General features: G+C 37.2%; 1 protein-coding gene and 1 pseudogene across 3 annotated transcripts; both read right to left on the reverse strand.

Moving 5' to 3' along the window:
* Positions 1 to 2,534: 2,534 nt before the first annotated feature.
* On the reverse strand, positions 2,535 to 6,905 carry LOC109052777 (annotated as a pseudogene).
* A 6,897-nt stretch (positions 6,906 to 13,802) lies between these two features.
* LOC109094356 (protein S100-A1-like) lies at positions 13,803 to 19,657 on the reverse strand. 3 transcript variants are annotated; one of them, XM_042755819.1, is made up of 4 exons: positions 18,012 to 19,657; positions 15,962 to 16,017; positions 15,530 to 15,683; positions 13,803 to 14,751 (listed from the first exon to the last, which is right to left on the reverse strand). In XM_042755819.1, exons 2-4 carry the CDS (start codon positions 15,982 to 15,984, stop codon positions 14,548 to 14,550), a joined length of 381 nt encoding a protein of 126 aa, XP_042611753.1. In that variant the 5' UTR covers positions 15,985 to 16,017; positions 18,012 to 19,657; the 3' UTR covers positions 13,803 to 14,547. The 3 variants fall into 3 exon arrangements, with proteins under 3 accessions (XP_042611753.1, XP_042611754.1, XP_018963637.1); XM_042755820.1 differs by lacking the exon at positions 15,962 to 16,017; XM_019108092.2 differs by having other exon boundaries at positions 15,530 to 19,657.
* Between the last annotated feature and the right edge of the window lie 151 nt (positions 19,658 to 19,808).

Genomic DNA, 19,808 nt, shown 5'->3' on the forward strand with positions numbered 1-19,808 from the left:
AATTGCATTTTGTTTTTAAAACAACACACTAAAATTATAATAAAGTTGTGAAATAAAACTCCTAAAAATAGTTAACGTGTATAAAGTCAAAAAAAAAAAAAAAAAAATTTTAATTTTTAACGTTCTTTCTTATAAAGATTTTAGAGATTAGTTGATTGTCACATATATTATAATATAAATTTCAGTTACAAATTGATTTTTTTTTACCTTAGTAAAAAACCAAATAGCATTGCAACACTAGAACAAAATTTCATGATGTCCAAAATTTGCAAAATTATGGATCCGTGAATGATTTAGACATCTGTTCCCCTCACATTTCACAAAAATATCCACACACATATCACACTATAACAACAAAAAATATTATACACACAAAAAAATCTACAATTTCGATGCCATGAGTTTACCTCTGACATTTACATTTACAGCCAGATTTTGCAATAGGTGGTTTTGTTTTTTTGAGTAACATAAGTTTGTGCCGTATTACTTGAAGCGACTTTGTGCCTGACTGTTGTTTTAAAAAAATTACAGTTTGCAAAAGCTGCCTAAGTTTTATAAATCATATAGCAGTCATTAGCATAGCAACCTTGTTAGCCAAAGCCTTTTAAAAACAAAGAAGCCCTTCAAAATGCAAGACTGAGATCAATTGAAGTCGCTGCAACAAAACATGCACCTTCGAAATAATGATTAACTCACAGATCTTCCTTTTACTAAATTTTGAAAACACAATAGAAAAACCATGGTGATTAGTCTTCTGTGGTTTGCCCTACAAATTTATGATACTGCATCAATGCCATCACAAATGTTAGTCATGAAATCAGCAGATGCGAATACAAGTGTTTTGATTTAAAACATCTTAAAAAACAGTTGACGCGTCAGCCTACATGACATGAGCATCAAAATGCCTGTTTTTATATACAATATGATATATATACTCTATATATATAGCATATGATAAAAATATGTAGGTTATATATCAATAATGTATAGTATGTATGATATATATATTTAGATATGTATATATGTATGTATATTATATATTATATGTCTATATATTAATATATATATATATATAAAGAAACTTTTTAAATGAGGTTATTTTAAAGACTGCTGCAGCTTGAAATATATAACGTCAAAAAAAAAATATCTTTTAATATATATGCCTTTGTTTAGTTTTTTTTTTTTATCCTATCCATTCTAATACAATAATAAAGGTCACAAAAACTACTTTATGAAAAAAACAATTCAATTACTTCTTTCAGTCACAGAGCCCAGAGGCCAGAAGACCACCCCTCATATTGTTAGCACAATGCTGGCACGATATGGAGGGCACCAGCAGCAAGCACATTGAACTGCATACACACAGGTACTATAAAAAGTAACAAATTCGAAAAAGGCAACCTGCGCACAGAAATGCAGAAATTAAAAAAAAAAGAGGAGAGAAACTGGCAAACAACTTACTCCTGCTCTGCTACAACAATATGATTTAATTGTATTATATTGGTCTACTTCCAAAGCCAGGATCGAAGGACCTAATCGGAACAGTAAATGTAACAATATAAAACAGTTCTTGACGAAGTACTGCACCATTGGTTAAATGCCCATCCAAAGACCCCCACATACATACACTGATATGGTACTGGATTACCACTATCGGCTATGCCACCATCTATCATTGCTCCACTTTTTGTCAAGAACAGTGAGTAGCTGTCATCAAGAGAAACAATCTGAGTTTTAGCTGGGGGGATACACTGAAGTACACGGAGGCAGGTAGACGGGATCTAGGAGGGGGTGGGCAGACAATTTTCGGGTGGGGGCCGCAGGGGGGGGGGGGGGGGGGGGGAGGGTCAATTTCTGTCAGGGGGGGGGGGGGGGGAGGGGGGGGGGGGGGGGGGAGGGGGGGGGTCATGGTGGGTGGGCAAATCAACACAGTGCAACTGTTGATTATGGCGTAGGGGGGGGGGGAGCGGGGGTCAGGCATATGCCTTTTTCCGCAGGCCGCTGCCAAGTTTTCCTTTGACGTACTAACGTGAAATGACGAGATCACTGAGAAGCGCAGGAGAGGTTGTGTAGGTCGACTATACACGCTTGACTTTAATCAAAGCATTCTTAGCCCAGACATGTCAAAATTCCTGAGGTAGCAAAGTGTGCTTCAGTGCTTTGCAAGATCACAAGGTGGATTGTTTAGAAAGAAAAAAAAAAAGATTGCGACAGCCTCTTTGGGAGGCTGATCTTCGGGTATAATCCACACAAAGGTTAAATTCTTTGTACAAATATATTGAATTTTGCTTTTTAAACTGTGGCCAGAAAACAATCTGCGTTCTTCCCAAATGTTGTCACCAAGTCACCAGTTGAAAATGAAGACCTATGAGGTGCAACACAATCAAAGAACAGCTGAATTTTGAAAATGTTGCGCATGATGTTTTATATACAAACATTTCCACATCTGTTTACAATGCCCTTTTTAATCAGATAGGACATGGGCGCCCCTAAATTGCTTATGAGGGTCTGTGAAGAAACCAATTCAAGAAGTAACATCAGCATATCAAGAAGTTCAAGTTTTATACTGTATGTCTCACTCCCCTCTGGTGGATTAATTCTTCACTTCCATTTCACTTTCTCACCATGAAACACAAGACATAAAGCTCCAAGAAATAAATCAAAAATCCCTCTTCCCCATTTTTCTTCTCTCCTTTAGCCATCATTTGCAGCCACCAGCTGTCCGAGTCCCTGGCGCACATAAACAGCTTGAATCTCCTTTGTCTTGAGGCAGTAGTCGCAAGGCACACCACGGCGCCCATCTCTCCCCTAGTTATGCAGCCCATATGCTGCCTCAGTTAGGTCCTGTGCATGTCTCTATGGCACCCAGCGTATAGGACAGCGGGCATCGCACAAGATGGCCTCCTTGCGTCATCGTGCCACGTTCTGACATGCAGAGGCCACAAGGGAACACCAGGGCTCCACCTTAGATTTGGCGGGACCGGAGCCGCCGGCCAAGCCAGAGGGATGGAGCGGGACACTGACGCAAGTGGGGAAGGCATGTTGGGGACGTGGGGGGTTGTTGGCGTGGAGTTGGCGTATGGATGGAGGATTGGGGTTGCTACCTGGGGGCGTGTTGCCACCCACTGGGGCGTTGGGATTTAGTTAAGGTTGTTCTGGTTGGGAGTTGGGTGGCTGGTTTGGCATTGGACCTCCAGAAGCAGTGTTCTGCGCTGGTTGTAGGGTCGCCTGAACCTGCAGCTGGAGTTTTGGCTGGCGTTTGGTTGTTTGCTGGTTGGATGGGGTGTTGGGGCCAGGGCCACCAGTGGAGTTGGGTGGAGGATGCTGACTGGTTGGTGCCTGTTGAGGCTGGGGACCGTTATGGGGGCCAGTGGGAGACGAGTTGGGATTGGGGGGTTGAGGAGCCGACTGGGGTTGTCCTGGAGTGTTGGGGTTGGGTTGTTGGACATCTGGATGACCTGGGAAGATGACCTGCTCATTCAACGGCTTCTGCAAACCTCCTCCAGACGCTGTGGGGTCCAGGTGTGGGGACGGACCGAGGGGGTGAGCATTGTTGGATGGAACCAGACCGGAAGGGGTTAGTTAGGGCCTCTGCTGTTGGAGGGAACCGGGTGACCACCACCTGGACCACCAAAGTTCTTTCCCTCTTCACCAACAGGAGGACTAGATCCAGGGTAAGGGCCATCTTGTGGAGGAGGGAACTGTCCTTGTGGAGGCATACCTGGATGTCCACCTACCATATTACCCCCCACCCCCCCTCCGCCACCCATTCCCATCATGTTCCTTCCCTCCTCCATACCGCCCATAGGGTTCATGGGGCCGTGCGGAGGCCCAGAACCGAGTGGCCAGGGCCCAGCGCGCCAGGTAAGGGCGGGCTGTTGAAGGGATGGCCACCTTGTCCATGTGGAGGCTGTTGCGGAGGCATCCCAAACCTTGGATGAGGTGGACCTCCTCCACCTCCTGGACCGCCACCCATTCCTCCAGGCGACAACATTGGATTGAAGCCCTGCCCAGGGTGCATGGGTGGGCTGAAATTGGGTGGCATGTTATACTGGGATGGGCCTCCTGGTGGAAAACCTCCTCCACCACCTCCTCCGCCTCCACCACCTCCAAAGCCTGGCATGCCCCCAAAACCAAGTGGGTGGTGTGGTCCAGTATTTGGCGCTGGCGGACCGAAAGGGGGTCGTCGGCCAGGCTGTCCGCCTCCAGGTCCACCTGGGCCACCCATGAATCCCATACCTCCTCCCATTCGACCGGGTCCACCATAGCCACCTCCACCTCCCCCTGGACTGGGCAGAAAAGAGGCACCACCTGGACCCCCTCCTCCACCAGATCGCGATGGCGGACCAAAGTCATCATCGAAAGGGTTAGAGGCCACTAGGTGATCAACCATCGGAGTAGGAGGGGGTGCAAACTCAGAGAGGTGAGAGAATGCTGCCCCCTAGCAGGAAATACAAAGGGTGAGAAATAAGTTGGCAATGCTGAATTGCTTTAGTTTCTAATGTTAATGCACTGAATTTATCATTAAATGCAATTTTTTTTTTTTACATTTAGCTTAAAGAGGGTACCAAGTTCATAAGAATATGAATACCTTTGCAAATATCACAACAAAGTTAGGCTAAATATCTAAATATAAAACAAAGCATTAAGAGATTCAAAGATGAAAAAACTAACCTGAGTGTTGGACTTTCTCTTCTTTTTCTCTGGGCTCTTCATCTGGGAACCTATGGGAGCAGAAATGGAAAGGGGGGGAAATGAACAAGAATAGGGTGGGAGAAATTAGGTTAGTTAAACCAAAAGCACATTTATACAAAACTTTTTTTTATGCAAAAATGTGCACAAGATCATTTTTCACTGTAATTTGCCAGGTGGTATTAGGTGGAATTGCTCATTTACATGCCCATTGTGTCACACTGCTAGCATCAACTGTGACCCTGACTGGCATTTGAAGAGATAAAGCAGAGCACTGGTAACAAATAGATTTGATAACTGACTATTTTATTAAACATTGTGTTGATAGCTTTTGTCTAGATCATGTTTTTATTTCTATTATACAACTGTGTGGAAACAACAACCACACATCTCAGTATCTCCAATAAATACATATATTTCTCAAGAACCAAATAAATCAAAACATAAAAATAAAACAAATCCCCATAAAACCTAAATTATCAAAGTCTATCCCATGTTATTAAACATCATGACAAGAAACTGAAGACTAGAGATAGACAGATAATCGGTTTGGCCAATATTTTTATGGATATACAGCAATATTTGTCTCTAAAGTCACAGTGTCTGTCTGTGATAGCCACTTTTTTAGATAATAATAACAATTATTATACAATTTTTTAGATTTACAGCTACACAGCCAAAAAATAAATATAAATCTGGATAATGTGGACAAAAAATGCATACATTTTATAATAATAATAATATTTTTGTTTAAATTTCTATAAAATATTATATTAAATCTCATTTAATTGTAGTACAATTTTGTTGAAAAAGCAGCAATAAAAGAGAATTAAAAAAATGCATACTGGCACTTAGTTAAAGACAATCTGTCGTTATCGGTCTATCTCTGAAGACAAACTTTACAGCTGATGAACTTTTTATGCAACCCTTTAGCGATCCCAAACCCTGATCCCAAGTAAGAGGCTTGCTTTTAGAACAAATAACACCTTGGAAAAGAGTTGAATGCAATGCTTGTTAAAAAAAAAATAAAAAAAAATAAGACTAACCCCAAACGACCACGCGTGAATAGACAAGTGATGCGAGGTTGACATAAAGCTACCCAAAGACAGATCCCCACGAAAACAAGGCCACCGTACACTGAGGCATGTGCGGACAGGGAAAAGGGAGATTTGCAGCCAGAGCTGTGTGGATTCCCGCTCGGACACAGAGATGCGCTGATGGACAGTTTCCTACCTTTGCCTCGTTTTCCTTGACTCTGTCCCGCCTGCTGTCCCGCCATTAAAATGACTGTCGGTGCGGTGCCATGACACCGTTCATTTACAGAAATTAGTTTATTTGACGAAAACCTCCTCGGGTCCAACGAGTATCACCCCGCAGCCCCAGGAATTGCGCGTGAAATGCTTACTTTTTAACTGTACCGATGGGCCAATGAGATCAGGCACCTACTCAGCAACATGTCTGAAGGATGCATTAATGGTTCGAGTCAGATTTACATTTTCTGCACGTTTACACGCATGCACCCCCAATTAATAACGCGATCTGGATGAGCATCGCAGATACGTTTGAGTTATTAACCAAAAGATCTTTGCAAGCACGCAAACCAGCCTTGATGAGAAGTGATTGGGATGGACTGAATGTGAATACACATCTGCCTGCCTGCAATGTGATCACATACAGATGTGTTTCTACCTGGACGGCCGTGGAAATCTCACTCAGATGCGAGCACACCGAGCTCTTCCCCCCATTTTTAAACTGCGTTCGATTCGAAAATAAAGTGCGGCTGTAAATGACGCGTTAAGCGTTTGAATTTAATTCAAACGTGATTTGAATTCGCGATCTAGCTACTGTTAGCCGTTTAGCCATCAGCAAGCAAGGTAAGACGGTAAACGTTGCTCACACAGCTCATTCATATACACCTGACTGTTGCATCAAGACATGGATGTCAACCCGCATATGACAAACAATCAATGTCAAATAGACTTACGATTTAATATTTATCCCCAAACGCGAAATTGGCCATGTTAATTACGGCCTGCTCGTTGCCGGACAAAGAGGGACAGCCGGAGTCGACTCGCGCAGGGCATGTGTGGAAAATAGGGGTGGTCGGGCTAAAACAAATAAGCCATTTTGACTAAATGTTTATGTTTATGGTGATATTATAGAATTGTTTTGTATTTAAATTTATATTAGTGACATTTAGGTGATGTAAACCTGATAAATGCCTGACGCTGTTTCTGTAACTGCTCAATATTTGTTATCGTCGCCCCCCGTGTATCGAACATGTGGACTGATCGAGATCAGACCACTTTTGCAAATAATGCAGGGAGACATTGTATGTTGTGCATTTTGCAGTCAGTTCACTGCGATAGGCATTGTTGTTAATAGGTACAATTAGAATCTATTTATGATCTTGTACATATTGTTTTGGAGGGAATGTTCTCTGACCGTTTTCTAAAAAATAAAACGTTTACCCCCGATTTAGTTATAGGCGCGTCTGAATGCTTGTATGGTTCAGCTGCATGAGTGGATTTGTAGTTTTAAGACTGCCGTTTTATGAAAACAGCTTGATTTAACTTTTTTCCCCCTTCCTCTCTCATTTTTTCCTAAATAACTTATCTTGTTCTAAATATAAAATGCCTTTAAAATAAAAAAAAGTATACTTTTTGCAGTTTTGTAGGCATAATTTAGCTGAAAATACAGGCAAAACTGTGTTTAGAACAAGACAATTAGCTTCACATAACTTTCATTGCTTTGGATCTAAAGAGACGGCTAAAATTTATTATACCACTGACTTATACTGCCCTCTTATTGTCAAGTTAACAGGGCACACACCAGCTCCACCCCTGAACTTGGTTTCTTCACGTAAAAAAAGACATGAGAGACTACAACGGTGCCCATCTGACTAAAAGTTAGTGTCTTGCGGCCTCTATTGGTCATACAGAGAACCAACCCTTCAAATAATATTGGCCCCAATGTGTTATTTGTACCAATCATTTGTAAAAGTAACAGGACAGTCATAGCAGCACTTTCACAGATATTATTGCATCTTAATTCACTGTGATTGTCTGAAACCATTTCTGCTTTGAATGACTAGAGGATACTTCCACACTGCCCTAAAATAGCATGGGCCTATGAGGTAGGTACACCCCTTTGTAATACAGTATAAGTGGTGCATTATATAGGAACTTTTCATGTAGTGTAAACTAAAAGTAACTGGATTTAAGTGTATAAATTCACAGGGACTTTCCTACTCATCCAAATTACATTTTCCAAAAAATCTGTCCATCTGTCTATCTGTCTATCTATCTATCTATCTATCTATCTATCTATCTATCTATCTATCTTGTTTATTTGCTTCTTGCATTTACATTTTAAATTCTCCTATAATTACAATATCAGGTCTGTTGGCTAGTACTGAACCAATTAATGACCCAAAGGTTATTCTTCCTTGTACTTTAGAAAAACTTTGATGTGGAATCATCTTTATTCATTCATCAATGATCAAATCCAACACTTTCTGCCATAATTTTGCAGTCAGTTATCAGTGTTATTTAATATCATTGAGATAGTATTATAGTTTTTAATAATATTTAGAAGTTGTTTTTAATCTAAAAGTTTTATATCTCTTTAACTTATTTTTCAATGCAGAAGTAAGTTTTTCTGTGAATGTGCGAGACTTCCGGTTTATTAGCTGCTGAAGGGAAACAACATAAGACTAAACAGTAGTGCAGTAAATGGTAAAACTGTTAGAGCTACAAATCAGTGTGTTCATAATTAAGATAATACATTAAAATAATATGGAAAGACACAATAGTTTGCTGTTTTGTACAGCCAGCAGTAGCTGAAAGTGGATTGCACTGGAAATTTACAAATGGCTACGCCAGCTCTTACGGGAAAAATAAGATGGATAGTGTTTATTAATTTTTATTCAGTTTTAGTTATTTTATTAGGCCTAAATTAAGTTGAGAAACATGAGAAATGTTGCCTTGGCATCTAGATTAAATAAAACCTTTTTTAAAATTTATATTGCAGTTTTAAAAAAAAATTATTAATTTAAATTAATACTTTATTTCAGTTAACAATCATTTTATTTCAAGCAATGGGAATGGTTTTTGTTTGTTTGTTTGTTTGTTTGTTTTTTTTGTTTTTTTTTTTTTATGATGTCTGATTTAGTTTTAGTTAATAACCCTGTCATTTACTCTGAGCGCCAATGCAAAATGAAGACCGTCCAGGACCAAAGGTGCACGGTCACACTGTCATTCATTCACCTTGCCCTGATGATCCACCCTTGGTCATTAGTTATGAATCTTTTCATTGATATGTCTTTCCCGAGTGCTCCTCATAAATGATTTCTGCATTCTCAGGCCCTCTTCAAGACCCATTAGCGTTAATTTTAGCGTCAGGATTGAGTTCCCGTCTGCATTGTCTTAAATCGAGATGAATTGTTAATCCAGGGCTGCTGTCATAGGTAGGTTAAGATCGCAGTGAAGGTTAGGTGAAGGGGTGACGGAGGCGACGGGGTTAATGACTGTTTGCAGATCAGATGTACACGAGTCTATGTGGCCCCCGGGGTTTAGGGTAGAATAGCAGCAATACGTGATAGCCGAAGGGAATCACGCTGCTAAAAAACGGCCAAAGTGTTGCCTCGGTATCGTTTCCCTGGTATTAAAGACACTTAACGTGCAGGGAAAGGCTTGAATTGACACCAGCCCTCCCCCTTTCCTTTCAGTAGGTACTATAAGATCCCTCTCTTTTTACCTTTCTTACTTCATCATCATGATAGCTGAGTCAGATAAGCGGTCTCTTGTGACGCCTGCTGTGATCCATTTTAAGACCAGAGCCATCCTCCACGAGCATATTGTATGAGACAGACAGAAAAACCAGCCGTTAAAGATACACCAAACACGTCAAAACGTGTAAATCAAAGCTCTCCCCAGAAACAACCAGGCCTTAAAAACAGGCTCTTTGGATTCAAAGTTGATTAACTACAATTAAAAATTAAGTATCTAATCAAATGGTAAAAATATGGTATCCTGTAAGTGTGATAATAAATTCAGTTTAAAAGTCAAAACTTTATAGGCCTGGGAACATTTCACAGTATGATCTTTAGCTGCTAGCAATTAGAGTGTTAGCTGAATTGTAATAGTTTGCAAATGTAGCTCGACAGCTGGCTTATAATTGTGATTTTAACAATGAGAAATTACACTGCAAGCATAGGAAATAAAGCAAGTGAGAGAAATCAAGTCAATTACAATACAGACCATGTGTTTCAAACTTTGTGTTCAGGGTGAGAAGAACTGTAGTTTGCTTCAACCTCAAACTGCAGTGTTCGACCAGAAAAACCACCAGACAACAAATGTATGTTGAAACATTTTCCAAATGACATTTTGGTTGTGGGAACATCATAATGTTCAGTTTGTATACACCACCGTTCAAAAAGTTGGGGTTGGAAAGATGTTTTAATGTTTTTGAAACAATAAGTCGATAAAAACAGTAATATTATGGAAAAATTATTACAGTTTAAAATAACTGTTACTATTTGTGGAATCTGTGCTTAACTTTTTTCCAGGAGTCTTCAATGAATAGAAAGTTCAAATTATTTATTTGAAATACTTTTTGATTAATTTACTGTTCAACTTTTGATTAATTTAATGCATCCTTGCTATATAAAAAGTATTAATTAAACATAAATTACACGTAGTAGATAGTACTAAAAATAATATATATACATGTTGATATATCTTTATATATATCTATATTTTATCTATATCTATAACTAAAATATCTATATCTATATTTTAGTGCTGTCAAAATAAAAGTTTTTGTTTACATAATATATGTGTACTGTGTATATTTATTATGTATATGTATAAAGACACACACATACAGCATATGTTTTGAAAATATTTACATGTATATATTTATATTCAAATAATTTATATTATATGTAAATATATTTAATATATAAATGTAACACACTTTTCTTAAATATATACATGCATGTGTATGTATTTATATCTACATAATAAATATACACAGTACACACACATATACTATGAAAAAAAACTTTTATTTTGGATTAATAGTTATTAATATATATATATATATATATATATATATATATATATAACATAGTAAAACATAGTAGTAGCCTAGTGGCTTTTTACACAATGTACTACTATCCAGTATCAAAAAGTATGAGGAAATGTAGGTCACAGTATAGATACTGGTGTTTGTTATCTATTGGATTATCATCTGTGGCTCTCTGAAGCTGCTCACACACTCTCACGTTTGTCAGTGTAACATTTGCCCTAGAATGTCAAACACAGTTTTACAAATGCATTCCTGTGTTCATACACAGCTAATCATTGCGTGTGAGCTCCTTGTTTGCATCTCCACTTTAGTGTGTAGGAAGTACGTGTTTGTCTGCATGTATGAACACTGATATGGACACTGTTGTCGTTGTTGTTATCGTGAGCACAGATCATCCGTGGAGGGATCAGAAGCAGAGCTGGAGACTGCGGTGGAGACGTTCACGAGTGAGGTAAGCTGAGGTGTCTTTCAGGGCTGGTCCAGATAACGGTGACATTACCAGCCGGACCCGGTCAGGTGACACCACCACATCACAGCTGCAACAACAACTGTCACTGTCCTGAACACTGTCTGTAGTCTGGAGCAGGACAGATATGAAGACAAAATCCTCTAGTTTTGGTTCATACAGGTTTTATGTTATCTAATTGTTTGTGTGAAAGCAGGATTTGTATCCTGCATCGATAATTTGATGATAAAGGAATTAATAATAATAATAATAATAGAATTAATAAAGCAAAACATTTTTTTGCTTTTTCTATCCTTAATGTCCTTTCTTTATTAGCTTGTACTATCCTGGACAATTCACACATTATTGTCTCGTCATGATAATTGCTTGTACTCCTCATTTTTATATCGTTTAATAAAAGTTACTCATAGATTGTAGTATCAAAACTTAATTTATGATCAGTAATTTGCATTGTTAAGGACTTATGGACAATTTATAGGCAATTTTCTCAGTATTTGGATTTTTTTGCAACCTTTAAATTCCAGATATTCAAATAGTTGTATTTTGGACAAATATTGTTCTATCCTAACAAACCCAAAACATTTTTTTTTTTTTTAAGTGCATTTATTCAGCTTTCAGATGATGTATAAATCTCAGTTTCATAAAACTGACCCTTATGACTGGTTTTGTGGTCCAGGTCACATACGCTGTTTTGAACTTGTTATACATCAAAGAATACAGAAAAAATATATCAAGGTTTTCAAAATAAATAATATTTTATAATATTATTACAACATATTATTCCTATTAAATAAAAGCAGAACAACAGTTTTCAGCACTGATAATAAAAGAAATTATTTTTTGGGGATTATATTTCAATAGAAACCAGTTACTTAAAATCATAATAATAATTATATGTCACAATAATACTGTTTTTTTGTATTTTCAATAAAATAAATGCATGCAGCCTTGGTGAACATAATAGACTTTTGAAAAGTAGTGTATAAAATATATATTTTTATGAATGCAAAGTTTAAGTTAGTATTAGGTCAGAGAATAAATACAAACTACACTGCAACAATGATGAAGAGAAAAAAATGTTTAACATTTCTGCATTGTTAACATGCACGACATGCTTCAGCTGATGCAACCCGTATAAAACAATCACAGGTTTGTGGCAGTCTTTCTGCTGATGATTTTATTGCCATTGCATGTGCAGGTTTGTGTCATGTACATCTCAGTGAATGACATGAGGTTATGTAGTGTAAACTTTGTCATAATGCATTCCTGTAGAAAGCACCCTATTTCTGATCCAATGCGTTAAATACTTTTTTTGGCTGGAGCATGATGAATACAGCAACATGTGATCAGTTGCTATGTAACACGAACCAGTAAATGCTTATATCACTGAAATTAAACATACCATTCATAATTGATTCAACATGACTGTCTGGACTGAAGTAATTAGCTCTAAGCTGAACACAAATGTGCTTCTGGAAATATGAATGCAGGTTTCAGCAGACATTTTAATGCTCTTTCTATTTTGTGGGTGCTTATTGTTTCTCGTTTACAGGCCTGGGTAAACATGGCTAGTAGTAGATCAGGTCAAACAGGTTGAGCTGGAAATGAGCAACAAGTCCAGGATGTGCTCCAGCAAGCACCTTTGTAGTATTTACACACATAGCGGGAATCCTCAATGTTATGGATTTACAGTAATATCAGACACTTTAGTCATCGTTAAATAAAGTTTTGTCTACTACATGTCTGGGGTGAAAGCAGCTGACTTTTGAACAATTCTGCTCAAAAAAGACCCAAAAGTTTTCAGACATGATAAGTTTGTGCTTTGCTGAACCAGACAGAATTCTATAATGTACTATTATTGTTTTTGTTAATATTTCAAATTAGATTTTACTTTTACATTTTATTTTATGCACAATTTTTGTTAAGTTTTTTGAGAAATATTATATATATATATAATTATTTTATTTATGTTAAGGTTTATTTTATTTCAAGGAATGACATTTTTTAAGGTTTTAGTTTTGGTTTTACTTAACAATAATAACCCTGGTTCGGGTGCTTTCATACTTTTTGATTTTCTGTGTGAGAAAATTATTAACCGTGAAGACAACCAAAAATTAAATATATATTTCAAAAAATACAATTATGTTATATAACTGGCTTTGTGCTCATTGCACAAAACCAAAGGTAAAAATAATCTTGGAATATAAAATATATATACTTTAAAATTTTAGTTTTTAATATATTATATAATTTAAATATTTAAAATGTTCCCAAAACAATATGCATCCATATTAAAGTAATCACAATTAATTTGATTACTCCAGAACAGATTTTAGAAGCAGGATGATATAACATTATCAATCAAATTTGGTAAATGTGAATGTAAAGAAAAAGGACAGTAAGCCTATTTAATATTTAATCAATATCTAAAATCTAAAAACAATAAAAAAACTAATCATAACAGAAAACCATTTTTAAACATGATAAATCTACAGTATGATAAAAACAAATTGCAATTACAGTACCAAAAATGTCAGACAACGTATGGAGGTCAGTTGCACGTTTATTATAATTAAGATACATATTGATTATTAAATAAAAATAGGCTAAAAAAATAGATGCACAGAAAGAGACAAACCAAGTTCACATCTTCAACAATGAATTATTATAGATTATGAACACTGTTCAGAATTTATGGTAACCATGAAGTAGACGTAATGTTGTTTGCTGTCAACAATAAAGGGTATTTATAATTACATGAAAGATATAAATATAAATACTTCAACATCTGTTTTCAAGTCACAGTTAAGAATTATTAAAAATGAGCATTCATAACTGTCTATAACTCACCACTTTCTATCAATACAGGCTTTGACATTCATTTAGTAGCCACTTATTGCACTCAAAATACACTTTGCTGCTCTATCTTCATCCAAAAACACTACATATAGCTGTATATAATATCTGCACTCATATGAAACAGAAGGCACCCATCCTGAAAGACTTTAACTAGAAAAAATAAAAACAGTTCAGCGATAGACAAACCAGCTCCTGGCACTGAACTGATGAGTGTTTCTATCAAACCCCCAAGTCTTTGCCTTCAGGGTTTGACAGTTTTGCCTTGAAAGTATATTAACAGCTTGGGTTGAATTATAAAAGCAGAGAAAAGTCCTCCAAGAACTAGGTTTGTTGGTCCTGATAAAAGAAATGGATGAAACACACTCTCTTGTTCTCAAACATGCAACCTACTAATACTTTGCTCCGTTTTCTCTCTCTGTTCTGGTAGCATGCGCTCATTACTCTTTCTTTTCCTCTGTTGTGGCTGCGTCGTCCTTGCTCTCGGGCTTGTTTTTGGGTGGCGGGCTGTCCAGGAAGAAGTCATTGCAGGCCACGGTCAGCGCACCCATGAGGATGATGAACTCTGTGAAGTCCACCTCGCCGTCATTATTAGCATCCAGGTCGTTCATCACTCGTTCCACCGCGTCTTTATCTTGAGCATTCTGCATGAAGACAAAAATTTAAAGATGGAGAGTTAAAACTGTGTATCAGTATGTAATAAAATACACTTACACTCCATGAAGAACCCTAAACATCCATGAAACCTTTCTACTGCACTAAAGATTCTTCACAGTTGAAAATGGTTCTTTACAGTTATTAAAAATAAAGGTTCTTTACTGGTATCTATGGTTCCATGAAGAATCTTTAACATCCATGGAACCTTTCCATTCCACCAAATGTTCTTCAAATGGTTCTTTTAAGAACTGTTCACTGAATGGTTCTTCTATGGCATTTGGGTAAAAACCTCCTTTTGGAACCTTAATTTTTAAAAGTGTAAGGTTCATAGTGGAAAAGATCATTAAAATATCCTTCACAATAAGAAAAAAAAGTTTCTTCTGTGTCATTGCTGTGAAAACCCTCTTTTGGAACCTTTATTTTTAAAAATGTATGCATAAAAGTAAAGTCAATAGTGATGAAAAGTGTGTAGCTTGCTTGAAGAACACTGGGAATGTTCATGAAAGGGAACGTGTGTGTTCATTTCAGAAGAAAAAGCCAGAGGCTGGATCCACATACAATGATTAAGAGTCGACTCTTTCTTTTTCGACACGGTGCACTTTTAGATTTAAAACTTTGCAGGATGTTTTCATTCACTTAGAGCTGTGTTACACACTGCATGAAGGGTCATTTTCAAAATCCATAATAGGGGCACTTTAATATCTTCCTTGTGAAACCAAAAGAGGTTGCAAATATTTTATAATTTTGCATATGCTTTCTTCTCACCCCAAGATAATTTCCCAGCTCCTCCGTCAGAAGTTCCCTTAGTTCTCCTCGGCTGAGCGTGTATTTATCTCCTTCCTTCCCGGAATACTTATGAAAGGTCTTGATGAGCATCTGCATGGCGCTTTCCAAGTTGGAGCTTGGCTCTTTGGACATGCTGTTAAGGTGGTTAAAAAGGTCAAAGGTTAGATACAAAGACATGGCGCTCCCCTCGCTAGCCCTGCTGCATGTACGGTCACATGACTAGCATGGGCGGAGCTTTGGCTCAATTAATTCTGGCACAAACACATGTTTTGGACTATGGGTGAAAACAAAATGTGAAATGCTCTCTCAATCATTTGTTTGAGATAATATCCTTACTATTTGATGGGGTTTATTTGATTTAAGAGGAAAATTCTGATTAGGGGTTTGTCACTCAAAAAGCAACATTCTTACACATCACACTTTGAGCGTGGCATCTTGGATCTTCTCTCTCTGGGTTCACCGAGCTACTGCGCATGTAGAAACAGACACAGTCATTTATGAAGCACAACAGAAGAGCATGAACAGAATTTGGCCATGAAAATAAAGCATTGATGGAAGGCTGAACGATTTGCTTCAGTGTTTTTATGGCTGTAATTGGGTTACACAAAGAGGTAACGTTAAACCTCCAAATATTGTGATACAACAGGTTTGGCACTTTATGAGAGACAATGAGATGGAATTATAAACTGTCATTCTCACCCAATGCATGATTATATAAACTGTTAGCATTACACAACTCTGTGTTTTCTTGGAACGCTCATTAGTTGTATGCGAACGCTTCTCTGCTCAAATCATCTGTTGCTCATGTAACAGGGGCCGCATCTCTCAAATGGAAACCACAAGTGAAACATAAAACTGTCAAATTTAAGATAAAACTACGGGCAAGTTCCCAAGGGAAACTTTGTCCAAGTAATCCGAGGCTCTCATGAAGACACACACACACACACAATACACACCTAAAGTTATCCTAAAGTAACTCCATTAGTTAATTTTGAGGAGAGAGGCCAAAGTTTAGAGGGAAAAACAGTCCTGTAGACTGTATAGTCATGAATTTTGCAAAATGAAGCAAAAAGAAAAACAGCTGGAGGATCATAAGACAGTATTAATCAATTACGGGAATTATTCCTTTAATCAATTATAAATTTAAAAGTAATGAAATAAAACCAATTAAATAGCAAAATTCATGTTTGTTGCCCTTTTCACTACATTTCTGAACTATAAATAGCAATGTAATTGAATTGCAACTTTACACAGGGTTACTCTAATGATGCCTCCGTGCTCAGCTCTTTATTTGAAGAACTACACCATCTAATTTAAGTAATTAGTTAACCTAAGAGAGTGCCTAATTAGGAAGCTCAAATGGTGACATGCGGATTTGGAACAAAAAACGGTGAACTACATCTCTCAGGTACTAAAACCAAAAACCATTGTTCATGAAATGGACACTAACTAGAAAGGTCAGAATGGTTTAATGTCCCACAAAAGGCATTAAAAAAGTTCAAATGGAGCATTTAAGGACAAAGCAGCTATAAGGCAGCAGAAGATAGAAGAACAGCAATAAACTATTTAAACACAAGACAGTTTGAAAAATTAAGATGAAAGGTGAAATTATGGCACATTTTTTGTAGGGCATAAGAAAACAGAAGCACAATCTCATTAGCAGTATCAGAACGGTGTAGAATGGACACTGTGACGTGATGGCAACTAAGATGAGAACGGAAATCTAACACCAAGTGACCCAGTGACACTGAGGAAACTGACCGTTCTTTGACATGTAAAGAAGAAGAGATTAATTTATTTACATAAAAACTAATTCTTTCAAATCTAACTCATTCTATAACACAGACCCAAAAAATACATTTACATCAATGAAAATCAAAGACAAAACCATATATTCAGGACAGGATTGTAGTTCGGTGAATACAGGTAAAGTGGGACACTTTAGTGCTTGTATTTTCTGTGTAGAGTAGTAGAGATGTTTCAATGATGTTTATTCAAATGATATTTAAATTATATTCTAAACCATTTGGATTGTATTTTATTATGGCTATATTTTAAAATAAAAGTTTTTTTTTTTTTAAGATTTCACTTTACCTGTATTCAGCTTGGTTCTGGTCCAAGACTACTCCTAGAAATATATATATATATAATTATCACAATGGCAAAATGTGTCCCAATTAATCTTTATTCACCCTATATGTATATGTGAAGGTTTAAACGTCTGTGTGAAATATAAATAATATACATTTAACTTTGAAGGCTATACACATTCATATAGGTAATATCCATATCCCATGAGAAATTCACACAAAAGTAATGGTAGCACTGGCCTATGGACAGTTATTCGAATAAACGCTACCAAAAAAAGTTATCAGTCGATAATCCAATCCAGAAGAGCATTCATTAGCTTTCTGCTTGGAGAGAAAGGAGTCCTTTCTCTCGTCTGAGTTGTCTGTCTTACCTGAATGCCTATGGAGAACTTCCTTTGTCACTAATGAAGCGCAGGGGATAATGATAGACAGCCGGAGAGCTGAGGAACAGATGAGGAGAGAGAGAACCTCTGGGGTTTAAATATCACTCACTCGGCCCCCTCCTTCCTCAAGAGCATCTCCCGCACCCCTCCCGTACTCTCCTCCTTTAGTTCACCTGCCAATATAAAGGCCATTTGACCCCGTCATGCCAGTTGACTCTACACAAGAAGACTCTACAGGCCAGTGGAGTTTGCATTACAGTCCTTTATTGCTGAGTAGATGGAGATGGTCAATTGTACAGCATAGAAAATGAAGGCTGTGTATGTGGTCAGTTGGTTAAATTAATCTATGTACACTTAATGAAATGCTAGTGCATTCGTTTAAAAGACAGAAGAGGTTTTCTGCTACCTAAGAAGAGCTGTTAACTACTGCTATTTATCCTAACATCAATCTTGAAAGTCAACAGCAACATGTTCATGCTAGTGGCTTTTCTAATAGATATCAATACCATTTTCCACGTGTGGTCAAAACATGAATGCTAGCCAAACTTAATAAGATGTGATGACACTATAATGCTAATGTACTGAGTACAAACATCAAATTAACATCAAGTTTGAAAGTCAATGCTTGTCCAATATATATCAAAACAACAGTATACAAACAACATGTGGTCAAAGATTGTTAGCCAAATGTCATGATGTCTGCTGATGTTATAATGCTAATATAGTGGGGTCTAGTAACCCCAGACAGCTGTTTACCAAAGTAAACAGAGGTTTTAGATAGCCAGGATATACATGACAGCATGAGCTAAACGAGCGCTTTTTAGGCAGCGTAGGATTTCACACTGATGTAGGCAATATATATCTGTATAATGGATAATGTAGCATGTATAATGTATTATGTAAGCTGCTATGGCTAAATGGTGAAAGTACCTTGTCTCTTCTTCTTGTGTGTTATGGCTTTCATAGACATTTCATGACGAACAGGAACAAGTTACATATTTACCGTAGCTGCTATATCAAAATTAATCAAATCACTGATAATTAGTAAAAAATTCAAGTATATTAAGGTAAGTTTCCTCAACAGACTTTTGTTACAGGGTTTTCTAGCACAAATCTTATGCAACAGTCAATACATGATGGAATATTATATTAATGTTAGTAATAATGCATTAATCTATCTAACTATCTATCTATCTATCTATCTATCTATCTATCGATCTGTCTATCTATCTATCTATGCATCAAAGAAATGCTAACATGCACTAGTTGTGACCAAATGTGTTTAAAAGAACAAAATATAAGTGAAACCGGTCAGTCCTGCTGTAAATATGGTCTTTAAGAGACTTTAAGACATTTTAAAATTTAACAAAGCTATTAAAATACTTCACACACACTCTAACTCAGACTTAAGAGATCAAACCATTACAATAAAAAAGTAATTAATTAAAATAAAATACACCTAAATATATGCAGGCAAATATAGTCAAAATAAAGTTTAAGGAAATGAATGCATGTGGATGTAAAGGTCTTTGGGGCCTAACTGCCTTATAGTGAACTGATACTCTAGGATGACTTGGGGCTCCTGCTGGGCCACAAGGGTCCCCTGGTGTGGATTCCATCCCAAAGGCATTTAATTATTGAGCGTCAGCTATCATAAGCACACTAAGCATCTGATATTCCAGCTCTTGAGACGAAGCACTAAGATGGACAGCATGTGAAAGTCTAAAAGAAAGACCAGCTAATGGAGGGTGTCAGAGAGAGTTAGATCCAAGTATATGCCATAAA

This window comes from Cyprinus carpio, unplaced genomic scaffold, assembly GCF_018340385.1.
Source record: "Cyprinus carpio isolate SPL01 unplaced genomic scaffold, ASM1834038v1 S000006749, whole genome shotgun sequence".
Classification (NCBI taxonomy): domain Eukaryota; kingdom Metazoa; phylum Chordata; class Actinopteri; order Cypriniformes; family Cyprinidae; genus Cyprinus; species Cyprinus carpio.